Source organism: Antechinus flavipes, chromosome 2, assembly GCF_016432865.1.
Source record: "Antechinus flavipes isolate AdamAnt ecotype Samford, QLD, Australia chromosome 2, AdamAnt_v2, whole genome shotgun sequence".
Lineage (NCBI taxonomy): Eukaryota > Metazoa > Chordata > Mammalia > Dasyuromorphia > Dasyuridae > Antechinus > Antechinus flavipes.
The window spans coordinates 389,557,546-389,583,268 of record NC_067399.1 but is presented as its reverse complement, the minus strand read 5'-3'; the positions used below and the strand labels follow the sequence as shown (position 1 = coordinate 389,583,268).

At 33.2% G+C, this 25,723-nt stretch overlaps 1 protein-coding gene across 6 annotated transcripts in view; it reads right to left on the bottom strand.

Annotated features, from left to right (window-relative positions):
* Positions 1 to 25,723, bottom strand: part of ANKHD1 (ankyrin repeat and KH domain containing 1) — a 137,176-nt gene that overhangs the window by 91,263 nt on the left and 20,190 nt on the right. For all 6 annotated transcript variants that reach the window (XM_051978551.1, XM_051978552.1, XM_051978546.1 and 3 more), the window contains exon 2: positions 14,438 to 14,591. In XM_051978551.1, the coding sequence (XP_051834511.1) occupies positions 14,438 to 14,591 (154 nt within the window). The remainder of the gene's footprint in view (positions 1 to 14,437; positions 14,592 to 25,723) is intronic.

The window sequence follows — 25,723 nt, the reverse complement described above, 5'->3', positions numbered from 1 at the left end:
AATTCAACAAACCCTGAATAAGCACTGACAGCATTACAAGACAGTGTACTTCAGAATCCAATTATGAAATACACCTTCATCTTAAAGTAGTTGACAATACTACTATTCAAGTTGAAATGTATTGGTAGGAAGGTTTCATTAGAGATGCCACCTGAGATTATGAAGAAAAGGAACAATGATGAGGGGATAATGTTCTAGGGTGTGAAACAGAGAATAATAAATCAATTAAGTATTTTTAAGTTGTCTATTAAGTGCTAGGTGCTGGGGAGATACAAGAGATTCAAAGATTACATTTCAATGGAATGTAAAGCATATATATAATGTGAGAGAGAGAGAGAGAGAATAAACATGAAGAAAATAAATACAAAGTAGTTAAATGCAAAGTAGTTTGGGAGGAAGGAAAGCAGTATTGAGGGAGAGAGAAGGTCAAGAAAAGCTTCAATAGAAAGTGATACATGAGCCACATCTTGAAAGAGAGATTCTATGAGACAGAGAAGAGAATGTATATTAAAGACAGGGAGGACTCACCTGTGCAAAAGCATAGAGACAGGAGATGAAGTATCATACATAAGAAAAAAAGAAGGGCCAGCTTGGTCGATCATAGTGCATGATATGGAGGATAATATACAAAGAAACTAGAAAGATAGGCTGAAGCCAGGTTGTGAAAGTTTTCAAAGCTTTTAAAAGCTAAACAAGCGCCTACTCTTTGGACTTTTGAGGGGTAATGGATCTATGTGCTTAAGGAAAATTACTCTGACAGCTGAATAAAGGGTAAGAAGAGTAGAAAGAACCTTGAGACAAGAAAATCAATTAGAATATTACTCTAAATTGGGACTCTAATACATTGTTTATGGAATTGTGAACTGATCCAACCATTCTGATATAGTCAATTATACTAAAGAGTTTTCCTAAGGAACCAGCCCTGCATTTCATGGTGTATTATCCTGAGGACGATTTTCTGTAATCTCTTTCCTAATATTTTATCTAAAATTTTTTCATTATATTCATTAGGGAGATTGGTCTATAATTTTCTTTCTCTGTCTTCATCCTACCTGGTTTAAGGTATCAGTACCATGTCTGTGTGATCCAACCATTCTAGAAAGCAATATGGAACTATGGCCAAAGAGCTATCAAATTGTGCATACTTTTTGATCCAGCAATGTCTCTCCTGAGCTTATATTCCAAAAAAAGCATAAAAAAGGGAAAAGGACCCACATATGCAAAACTGTTTGTAGCAGCCCTTTCTCTAGTGGCAAGGAACTGGAAACTGAGTGGATGCCCATCAGCTGGAGAATAGCTGAGTAAGTTATGCTATATAAGTGTTATGAAATATTATTCTTCTTAAGAAATGATCAGAAGGATGATTTCAGAAAGGCCTAGAGAAACATACATGAACTGATGAAATGAGTAAAACCAAGAGAACACTGTACACAGCAACAAGATTATGTGATGATCAACTCGGATGGATTTGACTCTTTTCAACAATGAGGCAATTCAGGCCAATTCCAACACATTTGTGATGGAGAGCACCATCTGCATTTAGAAAGAGGACTGTGGGGACGGAATGTGGATCACAACAGCATTTTTATCTTTTTTTCCTTGTTTGCTTTTGTTTTTTTTTTTTCTTTTTTTTTCCTTTTTGGTCTGATTTTTCTTGTGCAACATGAGAATTGTGGAAATAATGTATAGAAAAACTATACATGTTTACCATATATTGTTTGCTGCCTAGAGGAGGGGGTAAGAGGAAGAGAGGGAGGAAAAATTTTTAACACAAGGTTTTGCAAGGGTGAATGCTAAATACTATCAACATATATTTTGAAAATTAAAAAATACTATTTAAAAAAATATCATTCTAATAATTTAGGCGTGAGGTTATGAAGGCCTGAACTAAGATGCTAGCTATGTAAAGATGGAAAAGCAACTGGATATTGTTTTGGAGAACTCTCATGAAAAATATTCTCAGAAAATAGGAACTAAGACCCTCTGATTAGATAAGAAATAGTATACAAGTGGAGAAGGGGAAGATTGAAACAGCTGTAGTGAAATATATGCTAGAAATGCAAAAATTAAAAAGCATGGCAGATGAATAAATATAGTGTTTGGACCCCTGGTTATTAGACTAAATTCACATAGCATTCTCTACAGATAAATAGGCAAATAATATGAATGAGTGGTTCTCAAAATCAGAAATGAAAGTTAACAATTACATGAAAAAAAAAGCTCTAAATTATTAATAAAAGAACCAAATATATCAAGTTTGAAATAAAAATAATTTTACTTTGAAACAAAAAATTTCTATCCTCCTTATAACAGTAAGAGGTAGTTGAATTAATGTAACAAATATATAATCAGTAAAATTACAACTTTGTCCAGCAGCATTCAGTAAGTAGTATACAAGTAGGAACAGAAAAGATAGATAATAAACACTGTAGAATTGGGATTTGGTATGGCAACAGGGAAAAGGGCAAGGTATTCATGGGTAAATGACAGTGCATAAATAAACTAGATAATCATAGAATCAAAATGTAGTAAAGTAAGGCCTGAGAGAAGTTTTAAACTTGGGAGGATACAAATTTATGGTGAGAATAAAGCATGCGTTTAGGAGGACTGAGCAAAGAAATAATGTAAGGAGAGGAAATTAAAATTTCAGAGTTCTGGATCATGGAGGCAGCAGTTACAGGTGATAAGAGGGTTGCTCTGAATATTTAATCCCAAAGAAGTTGACCAGATTGATGAACTAGGAGGCTGAAGTGTTCCATAAGAAAATTCTTCATGTATGAGGGCAAGAGCTAAAGTAAGAAAAATATTAATAAGATGCAAAACTTCTTAAGAGGTAAGAATGATCTAGAGCAGATATCTTTAATCTTTTTTAGTATCTTGGAATCCTTTGGCAGTCTTTGGACCTCTTCTCAGAATATTTGTAATTTACTTACTTATCCTAACCCAGTGAATCCAGAAGGCCTGAGGAAAAACTGCATCTGGGAGGATGGTGAATAGGAATAAATTATATTTGGGTGAGAGTTAAATTTCTCTGAGTACAAGGAAATGTTAAGATCATAGGAATAAGCAAGACCAGGCCTATGTAGGTTACCCACCATAACATGAGGAAAAGATACAAGTGATTGCAAGATCCTGTGATGTTTGAGCACAGAATCAGTATAGAGCACTAACTTTTGTTTTCTCTAGTTGGTTACTCTAAAACAGAAAGAAAACATGGAAATGGAGATAAGAATATAAAGGGAGCAAGGAATTTACTACAGGTACCTAGATTAATGATAAACTGATGTTCTAGTATCCTTATGAAGTTGAATTGATGCCTTACAACAGCCATTTACCCTCATCCAAAGACAGTAGAGAATGAGGCTCACTCAGCAGATATGGAGAATTTTAGAGACTTCATAATTCTGAGATATCTGATGTATGACAGAGATGAATCCCCTTTGAATGCATACTTCTACTATCTCTAAATCTGTGGGATTTCAATCTCCTTTGACAACTGTTCTCTATTACCCCTGGTTTACTAAGGACTACGATCTCTTAAGAGTTCTGAGGCCCCAGCATGGCAAATGAATAGTAGTGTTTGTGTCCTTGGTTATTAGGCTAAATTCACATTGCATTTTCCACAAATAAATAATCAAAAGATATGAATAAGCAGTTCTCAAAAGAGAAATGAAAGCTATCAACAACCACATGGAAAAAAGTGCTCTAAATTACTAATAAAAATAACATCAAATTTTTAAATAAAAATTTTACTTTGAAACAAAAAATTATATCCTCTTTATTCTATTTTCTTTATAAATAAAAAATACAGTACATCAAAAAACCTCAAGAATCTAAGCACATTAATGTTTTGCTGTATACCCAAGAAAATGAACTTTGAAAATGTTTTGAATTTTTTTACATGATTAAAGAGAAAAGCTGTGTGTAACAGACTCACAGCTTCATGTATAATCTTTTTTTTTTTAATTCTAAGTTTTATATAGAAATGAGCATCTTATTTGGTATTTAAGTTCAGAATTCTTTTAAAATAATTTTAAAAACCTAAAATATTGTTGTTCGTGGAATTGTGAATTAGTTCAGCCATTGTGGAACATTATTTGGAATTATGCTCAATGAAATGATCTACTGTAATTATGGAAGAGTAATGATGAAACATGCTTGTCACCATCAGAGAGGTGATGGATTAGAGGGGCAGAATGAGACATTTTCAGCTGCTGCCAATGTGTGCATTTATTTTGTTTGACTAGGTTTTCCTTTGTTTCAAGGATAGGCTTTTTTTTTTTTAAACAGAAGGAGGGAGGGATAATGCTAAAAACAGAAAGCAAAGAGCAGCAAATTAAACATTCAAAAAACACAAAAGAAAACAGAAGGACTCAAAAGAGAATAGACTGAAATTTAGGGGAAGATATTAAGTCCACCAGCTTTCGTATTAATTTGCTGAATTTGTTATATACTTAAAAAAAAACTCAAGGTATAAACAAATAAAAATTTGTGGTTTTATAATATATAGTCTTCTTCATATATGCAGCAAAATTCATTTGCTGATGTGTAGTAAAATTTCATAATAAAAATTAAAAGTTTAAAAAAGCCCTACAACACCAACTCTTGGACTTCATGCTAAGATAGAGGGGGGCAAGATCCATTCAGAAGATTTTCCATACACACAGAGTTTACCACCCACTCTGCACAGATCTGGCCCCACTCCAGTACTTTTGATGTCCTGAGTCTCAGGATCAATGATGGATATGAGTTCCTTGTACAGCAATTCTACAGCCCCAGGGTCCTGAAGATTGGGTTCTGTGATGAATGTGAACTCCCTTCAGAGTGGACTCTCTATAGGCTTTTTCACTAACAAATATCAATCCCTCTTCTTTGATTGAGTTACACATCTATTTATACTATTTTTATGTATACTTATCATAGACATGTGCATTATACTTAGATATGTATTGTGACATGGGTGTGATACACACATGCATTTTATATACTGCCTTCCAAAAATGGATGAAACACACACTCACACACAAATCTCTTATAGATTCATCTTATTTTCTACTAGGCTTTAAGTTTCTTGAAGGCAAGGACAGTATCATTTCATTTTGATAGCTTCATCACCTATCTCTACCTACCTCCATAAAAGCTGGTGTCTAAACAAACCCTAAAGTACTTTTTATTTAATCATAAAAAAAAGGCTTTGTTAGGACTTTCTACTTCTGGAGGAAGCACATTGCCATGTGCTTTTTAAATCAAATGTGCCTGGTGTTTCAGAAAAACTTGACCTTCCACTTTTCAAACATGGATTTCTAACTCTCCAAAACTCACCAAAACTTTTCATCTCCAAAAATGCTTTTAACACAAACATCAAACTTAGCCATCTCATTATTTTTTAATCTAGGTCTGTTTGTAATGGCTTCATTACTTTGAAAAAAAAATGCTATATTCCTTGCATACAATATTCAATTTGACTGACAAAAACTAGGTGACCAATCAAAATAGTGTATAGTAGGCACTTCAAAAAAAATTTGTTGAATGAATAAATATGGGGATTTTACATAATTAATAAATTTTTACCTATCTTTAACAAAATTTACCCACTTCACCCATAAAGCTTGTGTTCTGTTACCTATAACTAACTAGTCATTTTTCATTTGTTACTTTTATCTAATTAATGTGGTTCCTTCAAATTATCTAAGCATAGTCAAAATAGGAAACTTCCACAAAATGACCCATAACTTTTACCTTGCTGTTTCTTTAAGAGCATTTTCATCACTAAACTCATTTCTTACAGTTAAAAAAGTACAATTTCGAAAGGTTACTTGATAATTTATTTCTCTGATAGTCCTCTGGTGCCTCAACATGGTTTGACAGTAACTCTGGGTACTTGAAGAATATGCAAGAAGAGTACAAACTCTAACTCACTCAAATCAAACTAGATAGGCTCTGAGTATAATCCCAGCAATTAATTATATCAAGATGCTCATTTCAAGTATGTTGGGTCACTATATGATAGGAATTATTTGGCCATGGCAACTCATGAAACAAAGAAAAATAAATAAACAAACTCTCAATCCTGCACAATCCCTAAGCATTCTATACTACTGTGGCAGAAATGAAGGCAGAGAATGACAAGATTCATGTAACTTTCAATTCACCTAAAAAGATTAATTTAATGCTAGGTAATTGAAATATTCAAGAATGTTCAATGGCCAAATAAAACTAAATTAGATATTACTGCAACAGATGAATATCAATATTAATATGTTTAGAATATCAACATTGATATTCTCAATATAAATGAAATAGGAGATAAAAAAGTAGAAACTAAAAAGGAAGAATAGCTCAGAGACTCTGGGAATCTGTGAAAGCCAATAAAATAGTTGGCTTCATCATGTACCAAAGGCAATAAATATCATTCATATAACATTGTCATTTCACCCTGCAGTGTACATGATGAACATAAGTAATAATGATCATTATAAAAATGATTGTAGCTTAAATAAAAATCACTGTGGAAAAGGAAAGAATAAAAGAAAAATGCAACAAAAATATAACAAGGTCCATCAAGTTTGAATATATCTTCAAACTTAGATAACATGAATGCAAAGATGACCAAAGAGAGGGGATGTGGTTTGAGATTATGAAATGAAAGAAACCAAAATCAGACGAACTCAGAAGCCTCATATCTATACAATACATTTGTATTGTACAAATAAAACGCATTTGCGTTCTTCCTTCAAAGAGTTGAAAAACAGAAGACATGGTAAATACTGAGTAATAAACACACACAAAAAAGAAGTTACTTTATTTTAACAAATAGAAAATTACTGGTTGCTTATTGATTTATTAGTTACTGAATTGTTCTAACTGAACTATATTAAAATCAAATTATCAGCTAAAGCAAAATTTAAAAAGAGCAGCAAATTGTGAATTAAAAATGAAGATACGTTGAACAATTATAATAGCTCAAATTCAGTGATTTTTTAAAACAGGAAATGAACAAAGGTAATTGTTACCTTTTCATACAGAAGTTTAACCAATGTAGAACAGTTACCACAATGGTAACCAAAAGAACCCAAGAGTCTCTGTAGCCAACAAATATCTGACTTTGTTGCCAAGCAGAAAGATTTGGCAAAACAAGAGAATGGTAATTTAGAATATAAAATAATGGAGATTCATTACAGCACAGGATCATAGAGGCCTATGAACAGTATCAACTCACAAAACAAGGAAAAGTAATGAAGTAAAAAATAAATCTGCAGAAAATATGGCATGAAATAGTTTATTTCCAAAACTCCTAGATAAAATTGGAGGGAAGATAAGAGAAAATGAAACTGTCTATTCTCACTGTGGATAGTAGAATCACATTTGGAAATGATTTAATAAATACTTGAGAAAATGGAAATGACATTTAGATAAAATAATAAAAGTAACTAAACCAGACTAAGTACAAATCAAATCTGTTGTATAAATATAATTTTCAAGCACCAGGGAATCAATTTTTAAGACTTCAAAAAATACCAAATGACTGGGGTGGATAGAATGACTATATTATTAGTCAAAAAGGTAAATGAGGAAGTCAGTAACTATCAATTCATAAGAATATATTCTAATCTCCAAAAGATCTTTAAATCTAAAGATTTTAGATCTAAAATTCATTTCCCTACCTTCATAGCCTAGAGTCTCAAACTCTTCCTCTGGACTTAAAAAAAAGCCTTTAAAAGAACATTCTACACATATATCAAAGGTAACCTTGATGTAAATATGAGAAGAAAATAAATATGCTTTCACAAACCACAGCAAACTATTTCTTCACAGTCACACAAATGACGGAAAAGTATGGAAAAACATAAGATTCCATGATAGCCATATTTAAAAAAAAAACCTATCTTCCATATATAGCTATGTGGTACAGTTAGATACAATATTGGGCCAGTAGGCAGGAAAACCTGAATTCAAATGTGACCTCAGATACTTCATATCTATGTAACCTCTTGGCAAGTCACCTTATGTATTCCTCAGTTTCCTCAACTGTAAAATGGGGATGATATAGCCCTTACCTCACAGGATTGTTGTGAAAATCAAGTAAGATATATTTGTAATGCATTAGCACAATACTTAACAAATGCTAGTTTCTTTCCTTTTTTCCCATTTAAAAGGCAGCTTGGTAGAGTGAATAGAGCACTGTACGTGAGAATCAGAAAAACACAGGATCAAATTTTGCCTATGACACTAACTTTGTCACTATGACCAATTCAACAAACTTCTTTCAGACTAAACTGGGAAATAACAATAGATGTGGCCGCAGCTTCCAGGATTCTGTCAGGCTCAAATGAGATTATGTACTTAAAATACTTATCAAATCTTGAATTATCATAGAATGTCAGTTTTTGTTATCATACAAGATTTCTTTGGTAAATATAACCAGAAGAATTGTTCAATGACCATTTATCATATATCAATGACCATTTATCATTTTAAATGAGGCATATAACAAGGAGATACATGATCATTAAAGATGTTTTTTCACCACCACAGAGGATATTTTCCACCATTTTCAATGGTGGGGTAGGTAGATCCTCCAGATACTACTATTTGTACAAAACTCTAGAATACCAGCACAGATAGTGTTCAACAAAAACCATAAGATGAAGAGATAGACCTAATAATCTATTCAAAAATGCCTAAAGAATGAAAAAGTGCTTTTGTCCATACATGCAGTTAGATGAACAAAACATTAAGTCAGTTCATTAGTACATCTCTCAGACAGGCACTGCAAATGGACAATGAGTTGGGTCTAGAACTGAACAAAAAGAAAAGAATAGACCAGATTACATTTGGAAGAAATACACAGTGCTTTCAATGAGCTCAAAATGCTCCTTGACCAATAAATAAACAAATGAATAAAAAAATAAATGAGCACCTCTTTTTCTCCTATGACACTACTATGGCTTCAAATTAAGTAAAACCAGGATCACTTGTACACAAGAAGTAGTATAAAAAGTCACCCTGGAAATGTATGATGATAAAAGAAGATGGGATGGTCATGTAGGAAGATCAAAGAATAAAAGATGGAGAGTCCAAATGGCTGCAATAGTACCCAGAACATGTTAAAAGACCTAGAGGAAAGGCCTCTGAAGTCTCTATACTGGGTAGATCCTCTCAGTAGAATTTATTCCCATAAATAACATGGACAAGAACTGAATAGGATGAAAAGGCATGGATGGGTTGTAATCTGCATCCTTAAATAAAATATTCACATCAATAAGATCCATTGAAGTAATGAAGTATTAAGAGTTGGCATTCTAAATATTGGTGTTAACTGTCTTGACAATGATACTTTTCAACATTGTATCTTCCCTGCATCTAAGCTCAATATCTGCAACAATTTTAAGAATAGATATTCTTAAATTTTAATTTTCAAGACAGTTTTCACTATCAAATAATTCTCTGTGTAGAAGAGTATTTATCTTGAACCAAGTACAACTCTTTTTCAACTTTTAAAATTGTTTATATTTCAGAGGATAAAGTTATATTATTCTTAAATAAAATATAAACTGCAAGGCTACAACTAAGTATTCATAAGACTATTTTAAGGAATTACAAATGTTTGATAAACAAAAATTTTCATTTGGAAGAATGAAGGTGTTGGATTGGATAGATAACCTCTGAGGTTCTTTCCAGCTCTAGATCTATAATCCTATGAATTTATGAAGTGGACTTTACTGATAGAGCATAATTGTTTGAATGAAGAATTAAGAAGTCTTTTCTCAGAGTGACTAATAACATACTTCAATACTTCAAAAGATGCATGATTCTATTTGTGTGGGTGGAATTCCCTCTGCCTATGCATATTGCAACCCCTCCATACCTTAGTAGACTGTTTCATGAATTGCTGTAGCCAAAAAATTCATCACCTGGTGTCCAACCTTCTGGTGATGAGCCTCTTCGAACTTAGCTAGGTTGGTCCATGGATGACAGATATAGAGTCCATTCAAAGGGCCCACACTTGAAGCCTTTCCAGCTTGTAGGACCTGCCGGAGCTTGCGCTCTGCTAGCATAACCTTCAAGAACCCAGGGTCACCTGTAGGCCACAATGAGGCATCGAAGTAGGACTTTAGTGGAGACCTGCTGACAAAAGTGACACACTTATGACACGTTCCTATATGGTTTCTAAAAAACCCCTCAAGATTCTGCTTAACATCCTGAATAAGAAACACATCGATACACAAGTAAGCATATTACTAAACAATCTTGAGTTCTAACCTTTGCATCAAAATACCACAGGAGCACCTATCACTAAAAGGTGAATTATGGCCCAAATTGAGACTATAAGCAAAGTAAGAAAAGCACAAGGTTTTAGGATCCCTTCAATCTGAAATGATTTACATCCCCATTTCCATTCTAAAGAAGACCTAAATCATCAGAGTCAACCTCAAAGCTGATCCAGCTTTCTAGAAACTTTCCAGACAGGTATAAATGCTTCCAAAGAGAAATGACTGTAATTGTCTGTCTCTAGTCCATATCCATATTCCATCATTGGAATTCAGCTAAAACATGGTTTCCTCCCTGGATAGGCTATGTAAATCTTGCCTTCTTCCCCTCCCCAATAAATAAAATCAAGTGATTATATATCAAAGGAAAGGTAAATATTTCCAAGTACAAAACATCATCATGCAAAGTCACCTACTTCTCAACAGGATTCAGCATCAACTTGACAAAATAAAAACTTGGGCAAAAAACATAATGAGGTCAGAAATATTTTCCTACATTATTCATAATAATGTATATGCTCATGACAATGCTACTATTTACATGTACTCCTTGAGATGGCCTTTCAGTAAAAATGCTTTATTATAGTGGCCCTTTTAGAAACTCAAAAAATAAATCTATTTTAAATAGAATCCACGAATGATCATCTTGTTAAAATTTGTCCTATAAGGAATATTTAAACAATATATCATTGGACAAAACAGAAAGCACTAATTATAACTGTTTTCTATATCTGCAAACTTTTTTTTTTTGTACAGGAAGAAGAGTCACTATTCTGATGATTTCAATCACCTCTGAATTAGTTACTACTCTTTACTTTTGATGGATACAGCTGCTAAATTCATTAGTAATACTTTTTAGTTAGATCCTATCTCATAGTCAGTGTTTCAAAATCATTTTAGAAAAGATGAAGTTTTCTGTGTCTTGCATCTACCTTCAACTAATGTCACAAAGAAGGAATTAAAACAAGCTACTTTTTAGCCCACTTGTTATACTATATCTAAAGTAGTCACAACAAAATCTTCTTCTACTTTACATCTTTAATTAAGTTCAAAGCTTTAATGATGCTAATAAATCAAATTCAAATATTCTATTCTGACTAGTTTTTAAAATCTAATTTAGAGCCATCCACTAATTCATCAGAAAAATCAAAATCAGAAAGCCCATCTTGGCAATCCTTCCTGTGCTTTTCCAAAATAGTATAAAGTTAATAGATAAATAAGATCCTGAACAAATATACATTTTAATACTTACTCTCTTCTATAATCTTATGAAACAACCCTAAATTTTGATCCCTTAATCCTTATTTATACCTCGTTATTATTTGATCAAGCCAAGCATTGTGTTCTTTATCATCACTTTAAAATTTATAAAGCCCTTTTTTAACACAAGGACCCTAATGCAGTAAATCATACAAGTATTACCACTATTTGAAAGATGAAGGGACTAAAACATAAAAACATTAAGCAACCTGCCTCAACACAATCTAAACTCAGTTCTCTTGACAAGCCTAGTAGTCTTTCCACTATACCATCTTAGAAAAATCAATGGGTTTTCCTTAAAGTTTCTCTGACAAATAATACTTCACAATACATAATAATCAAAGCCTACTGTAAAGTTGTAAAATCTTTTTTATAATTTCTTCTGTCAACTGCCCATTTAAAAAAGTTGTTCCTACATAACTGCCTGCAGCAATGTTATTTTACCTAATAGCTTATTTTCATAAAACTAAAAACATTAAGTGAGGTGTACAGAGAAAGCATTTACTATGCTTCTAGGGACTCTTTAAAATAGAGATAAGGAGGTATAAAATTTCTTTCTCTTCTTACACACTTTAAAAAAAAGTAAAATAAAACAAATAAATATGAGACTATTATGTGTACAGGACAAAAAAAGACTAATTTTTACTTGAATGAGTAATCCTCTAAAGAAAGCTTGTCTTTCAATTGAAGGAAACTTCTTATAGAAAATAATCAAGGAGAGGGGTTAAAATAAAATTAAAACTGGTAAGTGTGCATTGCTTCATACATTTTACATATTTTTCTTTTTGCCTTGCCACATTTTTAAGGATTATGGAACTTTTTGGTAGTTTACAAAGCCAGTGTACCTTTTTTTATGGTTTATAATAAACTTGATATTAACTAAAGCAATTACACTTGGTTTACAACTATTTGCATTTGAAAAAATGAATTTAAACATGTAAGACAAACAATTTGTTGGGAATCTCTCTGGTATCTATATAACCTTTCCTCATTTATCTATCCCTTTTTTGTATACTTTTATCTTATTATGATAATAATTAGAATACATTCTGTTCTGGTTCTGATTTTTGGACTCTTATTTCATCAAATTTCTTTACATTCTTCGTATATGAGATATGTAACTATTTTACTAATAAAGTTACATTATTCTATTATGTTAACAACAATATATTCAGCTATTTCCACATTCCTATTTTTGTTGTTGGCCAGTAGTGCCCTGAGTCTTTCCAACTTCATCTTATTAGATATTGGAGTGTTTTGACATCTCCTTCTCCAGCTCATTTTAAATGAGGAAATTAAAGCAAACAGGGTCAAGTGGCTTGTCCAGGATCATACAGCTATTGCATGTCTGAGGTCATATTTGAACTCACAAAGGAAAGTCTTCTTGACTCCAGACCTGACATTTTATCCACTGTACTACCTACGTAGCTATCCAATTCCTATTACTGTGTATGTGCACACAGAAACACACATGTGTATGCATACACACACACACACAGATAACACATAGTTTTTTCACATTAACAAAATGCCAAGAAAAATATACTTAGAGACTTTTTTTCTTTCTGTAAAAAAGTGGAGTACTGCTAGATTGATTGCTTGTTTAAAAAAATTTGAGATTCCAATTTCATTCAAAATGCACAAGTGTATTTATTCCCCATAATGCCAGCAATGAAATTTTATTTTTTCAAAAAATAATTCAATTGGTATGAGGTGATGCTTCAGAATTGTTTCAATGTTCATTTCTTTGTTGTCAAGGATTTTTCATATGATTTTTTTAAAAGACCATGAATATTCCTCTGTTGTAAATTTATGTTCCTATCTTTTGATATGGTATGCAATGAAGACTAGGGCTTCCTTCTGACTACTTTACTTATTTTTTTCCAAAATTTGATGGGCGTTCATCATATATTTATAATGCAATATCGTTTTCCATCATATGCAAAGGTTTTCTTTTTAATGTAATGAGGCCCATTTATCTTGTTCCCAATAATTTCTTCCTTTTAATAGATACTTACCCTCCCCCCTCCAGAAGCGACATAGATAATGCTACTCTAGTTTCTTCTATTTTTATAAAAGGCTTTAAAACAAAGTTTCAGTCTAGAAATCACGTAGACTTTGTTCCCAGTATATGTGAGCTAGAAGACAAAATCTGTTTTCCATCATATTGCTAACCAGTTTTCTTAATATTTATTAAAAGAGTAATCCTTTCCCCATCTTTTATTTTCTATAGGTTGACCAAACATTAATCTTTTGTATATTTTGATTCCATGTATGAAATTTCTTCTGTTTCATGGGTTTATCTGTCACTTTTTAAAAATCCAAATATTAGATTTTGAGACATTTTGAAATATATTTTAAAGTTTGAAAATACAAGTCTACTATTAATTGACTTTTACCTCAAAACTGTGTTCCTAAACATTCTTGTCCATTTGTTTTTAAAATATTTTTATGCTTATTTAGCATCACTTGTAGAGCTATCAAAAATTTAGTTTATTTTCTATTGATTAATTTATTCCAAGGGAAATTCCAATTTATCATGATTACTCATAGAAATATATGGCATTTTATAAATGAAAGTCAAGATTTCTCAAATTGAATAAGAATTAGCCTGCATATTATTTTTATTTTATAAACTGTTGAGGGCAAAGGAGTTTGCCATTAGTATAACAGAACTTTATACTCTTAGTTAAAAAGATAAATCCAGAAGTCATTAACTGAAATTTAAGGTATTCAAAAATTTAATTTTTAAATCTTCGAATTTTTAAAGTTCAACTTTACAAATTTGAACATATTCTTAATAATGGGAAAAGTTTAATCAATTCTATATAGATAGCTAACAATTTATATGTACATAAAGTGAAAAATTACTTGGCAAGAATAACATGAGAGTGCAAGTAAAGTACCTGCTGCTTCCAACAATGCTTCTAATCTTGCTTGCGTCTCAGGATCCACTGTGCGTAAATCTGTCCCTTCTGCTGCACTCGATAAGAATAACTCTGATGTTGTTTTAAGCACTGGGTTATCCAGATCTTCTTGGTCCAAAATAAATGACTCAACCTGTTTGAGAATTAAAGATTCAAGGTCCATTAAATAGATTTTGTAAAATCCATAGCATGTCTCTAGAATTACTGACAAATTTCCTTGCTAAACTTGAGTTTAAAAAAGGTGTATGTTTCTGTCTGTGTATGAAAGAAAGGGAGAGAGGGAAAGAAGGAGTGGAAGAAAAAGAGAAAGAGAAATAAATGATATAGACTCATGGGGATAGAAAAAACTTTTGAAGTAATATCAAATTTGGTATTGGTCTTCAATTAGTAAAATTCCCTCTATATAACGCCACAGAGACCCCTTAAAATATACTAATTATGGAAATAGGTTGTTGTCTGTGTAGCCCAGATTAAAAAATCTTTTGTCCAGGGTCTTATAGACATTACATCAATGTACTTAAAGAAACTTAACAAATCAAAGATTCGTAAATTTCAAATAAATCCAATGTGAATCAGTAAGAACATAAGTCACTAGTAAAATGTTATGAAGGAATTTTATTACATCTATGAACCTAGAAAACAAGTACATTAATTTTAATATAAAAACCATTTTTCTATTTCAATAAATTATATAAGGCATATTGCTTTGTGTATACAAAGTATATATGTATCAAAGATTTTCTAAACTATCTTGTTTTAGAACATTGATGTAAAAAAGGTCCATGAAGAAAAAACAATTTTAGGGAGGGCAACTGAAAGGACCAACTTTCCCCTAAAACAGCAAGCTTTCCTGATTTTCCCCTAATTTTCTGGTAAAACTGATTTGATGCCTATTAAAATTTGATTTTAATTCCTTCCTTTTTATAAGAGTTAATAATGGAAAGTCTACTAGAAACAAGTGCCCATATGTGTTCTTCAAAAGCATTGTACTGTACAAAATCAAGCAATGAAAACCAGAGGGTTTATGGGTAAGGGACACAATGCTCAGAAATGTCAATGACCCTTTTTTAAAAAAAAGAATAACCTGATAAATAACACTAGTACACCAACTATTTAGGAAATCCATAAATAGACATAGTCCTAGGCCTTGAGTTCTATCCTTGGGTTGCTCCTCTGCCTATATCCTTATTCCCTAGGTACCCAGTTTTATATGCAGTGCTTACTAAGAAATCTTCTGGGATCTCTTTTTGTCCTGGTGCCTTGCCTTGACCTTCTTTCCATCCCAGGCACTGAAATACCCCTTTGCCAAACCCCTAACTGATCATGTTTTCCTATAATTCCAACTGAACCAGAAATTTTCTGCCCATTTTGTGAGGCTGTCTGGCTATCTCTTATGCCTGAAATGTTCTCCCTCCTCCACCCTGACTATTTCCCCGTAAGTCCCAACTATAATCTCACCTGCTACAAGAAGTTTTCCCTAAAACTTCTGAATTTCAGTTCTTTCCCCCTTTTAATTATTTTTTTTATCCTGTATATAGCTCGTTTTGTATATTTTTGTTTGTAGGTTCTCTGCTCCAGAGATTAGATCGTGGGTTCCTTGAGAGCAATAACAGACTTTTGTTTCTTTCTGTATCCTCAGCACTCAGCATAGTGAAACATATGCTTAATAAATATTTGTTGAGTTGAATTGAACATATGACACTTTGCTTTGACAAAGGTCCTGAAATTTGTGGAAGTAGGAGATGAAGAAGTAGCAGCTTCTATATGTTACTGTGAAATAGTGCAGTTGCTGCATAAGAAATTTTAAATAAGCCAATTAGAAATCTGAATTATGCCAAAAATGTTCCCTAATATATCAATTCTATTGGAAAAGAAGCATTTTTAAAATATTTTAAAAAGAAGCATTATAGTAGAACTGACTGTAGCTATAATAGAGAAATATAATAGAGGAGTGACAAGCAGTTTGACTGACTGGCTTCCTTCCCCTGATCAAGCATTTAAGTATCTACTATATTCCAAAATAAATATTTATTGACTACCATTAGATCAAAGGGAAAGACCAATCAGTTAAACTGCTTACTTGTCATTCATATTTTATTTAAGCACTGTGTTCCAGAAGGGCAACTAGGTAACACAGTTGAAAAAGTGCTAGGACTGAAATCAGGAAGATTTACCTTTCTGAGTTCCAATCTGGCCTCACATTTACTAGTTGTGTAACCCTGGGGCAGATCATTTAACTGTGGTTGCTTTGATTTCCTGATCTTTAAGACTAACTAGAGAAGAAAAAGGACAAAACACTCCACTATCTTTGCCAAGAAAGCCCCAAATGGGGTTACAAAGAGTCAAACACAACTGAAAAACATGTTCCAGAAACTGTGCAAAGTTAAAATAGTCCTTGTCTTTAAAGAGACAATAATAAAACAATTAAGTATATACCAGATAAAGAGAGTAGACAAAAGTTAATCTGAGCCGGGAAAGTTCTAGACTTCAAGGAAGGAAAAGAAAAAAGCTTCCAGGAAAAGGTGTTATTTAAATTGAGTCTTGGAGAAACACAGAAATTCTAAGAGGTAGAGATGAGAAGCCAGGTGTTATTTTAGGCAGAGAAAGCTAGTACAAAGGCAAGGAGCCAGATATGGAATTTTATGTATAAGGAAATATGGCTAGAATATGCAGAGAGAACTAAAATCAAACACTAGAAAATAAGGAATGTTCAGGTTGTAAGGAACTTAAACACACCAACAGCCAAAAGCTACAAAAAATGAGCACAGTTATAATCTATAACCATATAGATATATAAAATGAATATATAAACATAATCTATATGCTTTTTAAAAAACTCTAAAATTAATTATTTTTCTTCTTCTAAATATGACAATGTTTACTTCAGTGGCCTATAAGAAATTGCATCTGCTCCATATGATGATTCTATGATTCATAATGAATACCACATGGTTCCCAGTCTATAGGACAAGAACAGAGATATCCCATAAAAGATGGTAAACACTAAACAGTTTGGAAATTGTCTAGCTCTGAACATCTGGGAAGCACGACTATCTTATATGATCAATCGTTCACTTCAAAACTTCTGAAATTAAACCATGTACTATGTTGTTATTTCTTTAAGATGCAATTATAAATGACAGACAAAAAAAATCCATTTTGGATTAAAGCCAGAAGGATAAATGTAGTTTACCAGTTGTCAAAATAACCTTGCATTTTAACTTCTTGCACAACACAGATTGTTATAAGCACAGAAAGGGAGATGGGCATTTTCCGGCAATCTTAACTTGTCAGTTTTGAGGATAAAACTGTACATCAAGTCTATCATTATTACTAAAGATTTTATTTAGATGGCACTTCTTATTTTATTTTATTCATTTATTTATTTATTTATTTTTGGAGATAATATTTTTAATAATTTTTTACTGATAGAACGCATGCCAGGGTAATTTTTTACAGCATTATCCCTTGCATTCATTTCTGTTCCAATTTTTCCCCTCCCTCCCTCCACCCCTTCCCCCAGATGGCAAGAGTCCTTTACATGTTGAATGGGTTGCAGTATATCCTAGATACAATATATGTGTGCAGAACCAGACAGTTTTCTTGTTGCACAGGGAGAATTGAATTCAGAAGGTATAAATAACCCGGGAGGAAAAACATAAATGCAAGCAGTTTATATGCATTTCCAGTGTTCTTTCTCTGGGTGTAGCTGCTTCTGTCCATCTTTGATCAATTAAGGCTCTTTTTTTTATTATTTATTTATTTATTTTTAATTAAGGCTCTCTTTATCAAAGAGGTCCACTTCCATCAGAATACATCCTCAAACAGTATCATTGTTGAGGTATATAATGATCTCCTGGTTCTGCTCATTTCACTCAGCATCAGTTCATGTAAGTCTCGCCAGTCCTCTCTGTATTCATCCTGCTGGTCGTTCCTTACAGAACAATAATATTCCATAACGTTCATATACCACAATTTACTCAACCATTCTCCAATTGATGGACATCCTTTCATTTTCCAGCTTCTAGCCACTACAAACAGGGCTGCCACAAACATTTTGGCACATACAGGTCCCTTTCCTTTCTTTAGTATCTCTTTGGGGTATAAGCCCAGTAGAAACACTGCTGGATCAAAGGGTATGCACAGCTTGATAACTTTTTGAGCATAGTTCCAAATTGCTCTCCAGAATGGCTGGATGTGTTCACAATTCCACCAACAATGTATCAGTGTCCCTGTTTTCCCACATCCCCTCCAACATTCCCCATTATCTTTCCCTGTCATTCTAGCCAATCTGACAGGTGTGTAGTGGTATCTCAGAGTTGTCTTAATTTGCATTTCTCTGATTAATAATGATTTGGAGCATATTTTCATATGTCTATAAATAGTTTCAATTTCTTCATCTGAGAATTGTCTGTTCATATCCTTTGACCATTTATCAATTGGAGAATGGTTTGATTTCTTATCGATTAGGGTCAGTTCTCTATGTATTTTGGAAATGAGGCCTTTATCAGAACCTTTGATTGTAAAAATGTTTTCCCAGTTTATTGTTTCCCTTCTAATCTTGTTTGCATTTGTTTTGTTTGTACAAAAACTTTTCAATTTGATATAATCAAAATTTTCTATGTTGTGGTTAATAGTGATCTCTAGTTTTTCTTTGGTCATAAATTCCTCCCTCTTCCACAGGTCTGACAGGTAAACTATCCTATGCTCTTCCAATTTATTTATAATCTCATTCTTTATGCCTAGGTCATGAACCCATTTTGACCTTATCTTGGTGTACGGTGTTAAGTGTGGGTCAATGCCTAGTTTCTGCCATACTGATTTCCAATTTTCCCAGCAATTTTTGTCAAATAATGCATTCTTATCCCAGAAACTGGTGTCTTTGGGTTTGTCAAACTCTATATTATTAAAGTTATTGGCTGTTTTGTCCTTTGAACCTAACTTATTCCATTGATCAACTAGTCTATTTCTTAGTCAATACCAGATGGTTTTAGTAACTGCTGCTTTATAATATAATTTTAGATCTGGTACAGCTAGGCCATGGCACTTCTTATTTTAAATAAAAAATGCACTATTTGGCAGTTTATGCATTACCTAGCACTTGATGAGAATTTAAGTATAGGTTAACACTAAATGGGAAAAAAACCATCAAGGCTTATATTTCTATAGAATGTGATCCTCCTTACCACTTCACATCTCTAAGATTGGCTAAGATGACAGAAGTAGTAAGAAAACTGAGACATTAATGTACTGTTGGTGGTTATGAAATAAAACCATTCTGGAGAGCAATTTGAAACTATGCCCAAAGGGTTATAAAATTGTGCATGCCCTTTGATCCAGTGGTATCTCTACTGGGTCTGTTTCCCAAAGAGATCATAAAAGAGGGAAAAGGACACACATGTGCAAAAATATTTGTAGTAGTCCTTTTGTAGTAGCAAGGAACTGGAAATTGAGTGGATGTCCATCAGTTGGGGAACAGCTGAATAAATTATGGTATATGAATGTAACAGAATATTATTATTCTATGAAAAATGATGAGCAGGCTGGTTTCAGAAAAGCCCGGAAGGGAAGATTTACATGAACTAATGCTAAGTAAAGTGAACAGAACCAAGAGAACATTGTACACAGTAACAACAAGAGTATGTGATGATCAACTGCAATGGACTTGGCTATTCTTAAGAATATGGTGATTTTCAAGGCAATTCCAATAGACTTAAGGTGGAAAATGCCATCAGCATCCAGAGAGAAATTATGAAGATTGGATGTAGATCAAAAAATAGTACTTTCACTTTTTTTTCACCTTTTGTTTGGTGGGTTTTTTTCCCTCTCATGTTGTTTTTCCTTTTAATTTCATTTTTTTTGGTGCAACATGATGAATATGGAAATATGTTTAGAAAAATTGCAAATGTTTAACCTATATCAGATTGCTTGCTGTCTTGAAGAGGTGGAAGGAGAGAGGGAAAAAATATGGAACACAAAGTTTTGCAAAGGTGAATGATGAAAACTATCTATGTATTTGAAAAAAATGATACACTATTTTTAAAAAGAATGTGAACCTCTTAAAAGGTACTATTTTTCATTTCTGTCCCTAAGTTCCAACAGTAGTTCTAATAACACTTGTGCAACATTCAAATTTTCAAAATGCTTTTACATATATAATTCCATGTATTATTCACAATAATCTTAAAAAATAGTTGCTAAGAATCATTATCCCTAAATGCTTACTGATGAATTCTAACTAAATTCAACTTGATAATCATTTACTACATCATGTCATGGCACTGTAAGAGTTATACAAATAATAGAAGTTGATCTTTATATTGCGCTTTAAAGTACTTACATTTTACAGTAAAGCACTTAGATGTTCTCAGTTGGCTCTTACAACAATCCCAAGAAGCAGGTACTAATAGGTTTTACCTATTTTATAGACAAACTGCAGTTCTGAGAGATTAAAGAACTTGCCTATGATCACATAATGTATAAAATATTAAGAGGGTAGATTTGAATACATATCTCTTGACAAGTTCAGTACTTTTGTTATCACAGCTCCCCCTAAGTCTCTTATATATACATTAACACAAATATGACACACATTCACATGGCCTCTGATCTTAGAAAGCTTACATACACTCTAACAGCAATAATTTAACCATATAAATAAATGAGGCAAGATAGAAATGATGCCATGAGTACCAAAGCACAATATGAAATCAAAGGAAGAAGCATTAACTTCAAGCTAAGGTGTATCCAAGAAAGTCATGCATTTCATTTAAGCACAGTATCTAGAACATAGTATGCACTTAATATGTCTATTTTTTTCTTCCTTCTTCTGTAACAATTTCTCCCAACAAATATTTTATAATTGCAGCAGAAGAGAACGTGAACACAGAAACATGCTCAGGGAATAGAAAATGGTTCCAATTGGTTGATAAAATGAGAACCTATTAAGGAAGTGGAACATAAGATAAAAATGACAAACTGGGGCTGTGGCATTAAAAATTGAGCCGTTTATATTTTAAACGGTAGGCTATAACAAATTGGGAAAACATCTTCACAGTTAAAGGTTCTGATAAAGGCCTCATTTCCAAAATATATAGAGAATTGACTTTAATTTATAAGAAATCAAGCCATTCTCCAATTGATAAATGTTAAAGGATATGAACAGATAATTTTCAAATGATGAAATTGAAACTATTTCCACTCATATGAAAGAGTGTTCCAAATCACTATTGATCAGAGAAATGCAAATTAAGACAACTCTGAGATACCACTACACACCTGTCAGATTGGCTAAGATGACAGGAAAAAATAATGAGGAATGTTGGAGGGGATGCGGGAAAACTGGGACACTGATGCATTGTTGGTGGAGTTGTGAACGAATCCAACCATTCTGGAGAGCAATCTGGAATTATGCCCAAAATGTTATCAAGCTGTGCATACTCTTTGATCCAGCAGTGTTACTGGGCTTATACCCCCAAAGAGATACTAAAGAAGGGAAAGGGACATGTGCCAGAATGTTTGTGGCAGCCCTTTTTGTAGTGGCTAGAAACTAGAAAATGAATGGATGCCCATCAATTGGAGAATGGTTGGGTAAACTGTGGTATATGAATGTTATGGAATATTATTGTTCTGTAAGAAATGACCAGCAGGATGAATACAGAGAGGCTTTGGAGAGACTTATGTGAACTAAGTGAAATGGACAGAATCAATTATATACTTCAACAACATTATATACTTCATACTGTATGAAGATGTATTTTGATGGAAGTGGATTTCTTTGACAAAGAGATCTAACTCAATTTCAACTGATCAATGATGGACAGAAGCAGCTACACCCAAAGAAAGAACTGTTTGCATTTTTGTTTTTCTTCCTGGGTTATTTTTACCTTCTGAATCCAATTCTCCCTGTGCAACAAGAGAACTGTTCAGTTCTGCACACATATATGGTATCTAGAATATACTATGGCATACTCAACATGTATAGGACTGTTTGCATTCAGGAGGGAAGGAGGGGAAAAATCGGAACAGAAGTAAGTGCAAGGAATAATGTTGTAAAAAATTACCCTGGCATGGGTTCTGTCCATAAAAAGTTATTTTAAAAAAATAAATAAAAATAAAGTTTAAAAAAAAAGGTAGGCTATGAGGAACAACTAAAAGTTATTGTCAAGGAAAATGAAATGATCAAAACTTTGCACAAAGAAGATGCTGGCAGGAAGTAAAGAATAGTAGAAAGTGGACTAGTGAACTGACTTTGGAATCAGAGAAGTAAAGTTCAAAAGTAGGTTACTTTGGACAAGTTACTCAGCCTCTTGGAATCTCAGTTTCCTAATGTATCAAGCTGGCAATGGAGAGAGGAAGGGTTGATAGGATATTTTTAAGGGAACTTTGAGTTCTAGATCTATATTGGCAACAGTATGTGAAACAGATTAGAAAGGGGAGGTATACACATTGAGAAACTGGGGAAGCAAGTTAGGAAAATATTGTAAGAGGGGGAAAGGACTACACTAGGGTGACCTAAAAAAAAAGGAATGAATACAGGATACACTAAAAAGGAGAAATGGGTTGGATTTGGCAACTACCACCTAATATACAGCACTTTAAGATTTGTAAACTTTACTCTACCTCATTAAGCTCCTCATGAATAGATTGCTTTACTTTTTGTTCTTGTAATCCCAGTACTTATCATAATATCTAGAGCACATAGTAGGTGCTTATTAAATATTTGTTGACTAATTGAAAACCACAGGGGATGCATGTGAGGGAACAAAAAAGGAAAAAAATCAAGGATGACTCCAAGGTTTTAAATTTGACCAGGAGAATAGTACAATCAATGACAAAAATAGAAAATCAGGCAGAGAAAAAGGAGTGATTGTGGGAATAGGTAAGAAAAATAATGAGTCAGATTTTATGTGGAATTTGAAATGTTTATAGGCCATCCAATTTGCGACGTTCAATAGGCAATTGGCAATGCAAGACTGAAGCCAAGAAGATCTAAATCTGAGGACCATAAAGCAAAGAAAACAGAAGAGATCACTAAGTATAAAATGAAGGAAGATGGAAAAGGAGGAAAGGTCAGACAGGAGAAAGCCTTGGGTAGCATCTACATTTACCGGGCAAAAAGCACACAGAGTGGTCCGAAAAACTCTCACCTTCATTTTATTTATTATTATTATTATTATTGCCGAGGCAATTTGGGTTACGTGACTTGCCCAGGGTCATACACCTAGGAAGTGTTAAGTATCTGAGATAAGATTTGAACTCAGGTCCTCCTAACTCCTATAACGTCAGAGTTAATATTCTATCCACTATACCACCTAGCTGCCCCTCTCACTTTCATTTTAAAAAGTTTGACTTGTCTGAAAAAAACACCTGAAACACAAGTTTACTGAACATAATACTTTCATATTTTGAAGGTCATGAAGATGTGGATTGTGAGAAGCACTTTAATACAGAAAGGTCATTTGGATCTTCGTTATGCCTCCCTCACTACACATGCTGCATGACCATAGACAAGCTTCTCAATGTCTCAGTTTCCCATCTATCATAAAAGGTAATATACGCCTTGCCTACTTCACAGGGTCGTTGTGAAGCTCAACAGAGTTAACAAGTCATTTTCTCAGTCAGTTAACAAGCATTTATTGTGTTTGCTATGTGTCAGGCATGTGCTAAATGCTATAAAGAAAAGCAAAATAAGATTCTGCTCTCTGGGAACTTACATCTAATGACATGTAAAACAACGAATTAGACAAGCTATATACAGAATAAGGAGAAAACAGTATAGTAGCAGGTAAAGTGTCCTGTCCACCAGGACCTTGTCATTAGTGGGGTGTCGAGGAAACGACTAAGACCTGTAAGAGAAACGGGCGAGAAGGAGGAGGGAGACGATTTCTTTTGTAATCCATATTTTACTTTATACTTTTAAAAACATTTTTTAGAGTCCATAGGCTTCAGACTTCTAAAAGGATCTATGAATGGGGGTGTTGGGAGAGGGGGGAAAAGTTTAGGGACCTAGAAAGGCCTGTAGTAAGTAGAATGTATTGTGTCTCTTTCATTCTCTAGGATGACCTGATGTCATCATCAGGGAAGATTTAATTTGAATCTTGAAGGAAACCAGGGAAACTGAGATGTAGAGGTGAAGAGGCAGAACAAAGTCAGCAAGGTGAGGAAGATGAGAAGTGTCATATTCAAGAAATCACAGATATATCAACATTGCTGGAATTTAAAACTCATGGAGATGAAAGCATAAGAAAATCAGAAAGGTGGAACGGGAGGTGATCTTATGTAATAGCTTTAAATGCCAAACAAAATAATTTTTATTTCATTCTGGGGGTTGCAAAGCTATTAGAACTTAATGAGAGGATATAAGCTGACATAGTAATTCATTCACTCAACAAATTACTGTATAATAATTCATTCATTTAACAAACTTAAGAGACTAAGTATCAGGCAGGGGATAAAAAGACAAAAATAGTTCCTGCCCTTAAGGAGCTTAGATTCTGTTGGAGGAAAATAATATTATCAGCAGTGTGTGTGTGTGTGTGTGTGTGTTTAAAATCAGAAAACCTCATATAGGAATAACACGAGCTAAAACCTTGGCAAACTTGGACTCAAAAAGGCAAAAGTAAAGAGAGTGCGCATTCCTGTAATGCGGGGAAAAAGCTTATGCAAAAACTCAACAAAAGGACTTGGATTGTCTTACATGTGGAACAGTAATTAAATAAGCCAATATTGTTGGAATTTAGAGTACATAAAGGGAAGTAATGTGCAGTAAGTCTGAAAAAAATAGTCTGGAGTCCGTGAAAAGTCAAAGAGAAAAATTTGTATTTTAACCTAGAGTAATCAAGGAACTATAGAGATTTTTTTAACAGAAGTGACAGAGTCAAAAGTGTCCTTTAAAGATATTAATCTGGCAGCTCAGTGTGGAGGATTTTTTGAAAAGAGGAGATACATGGGACAGGGAGACTAATTAGGGGGTGATCACAACAACAGAGTTGAGAATCTGAAATAGGATAGTGAATAAAATAAATGGAGGGAATTGGATTAGAGAGATGCTATGGCAACTGAATCCAACAAAACACAGAATTGTACTTTAAAAATACATCCTTCTAAAAAAGAATCATAAGCTATGAATTTCAAGCATGCTTTGTATTTAGTCAAATCATTAATGCTTATTTAGGTATGAATATTTCCAATTTGACTTAAGAATCAAAATACTATGCAGTAAAGGGCTGGGGGTATAGGAGAAATGCCACTGAATTAGAAAAA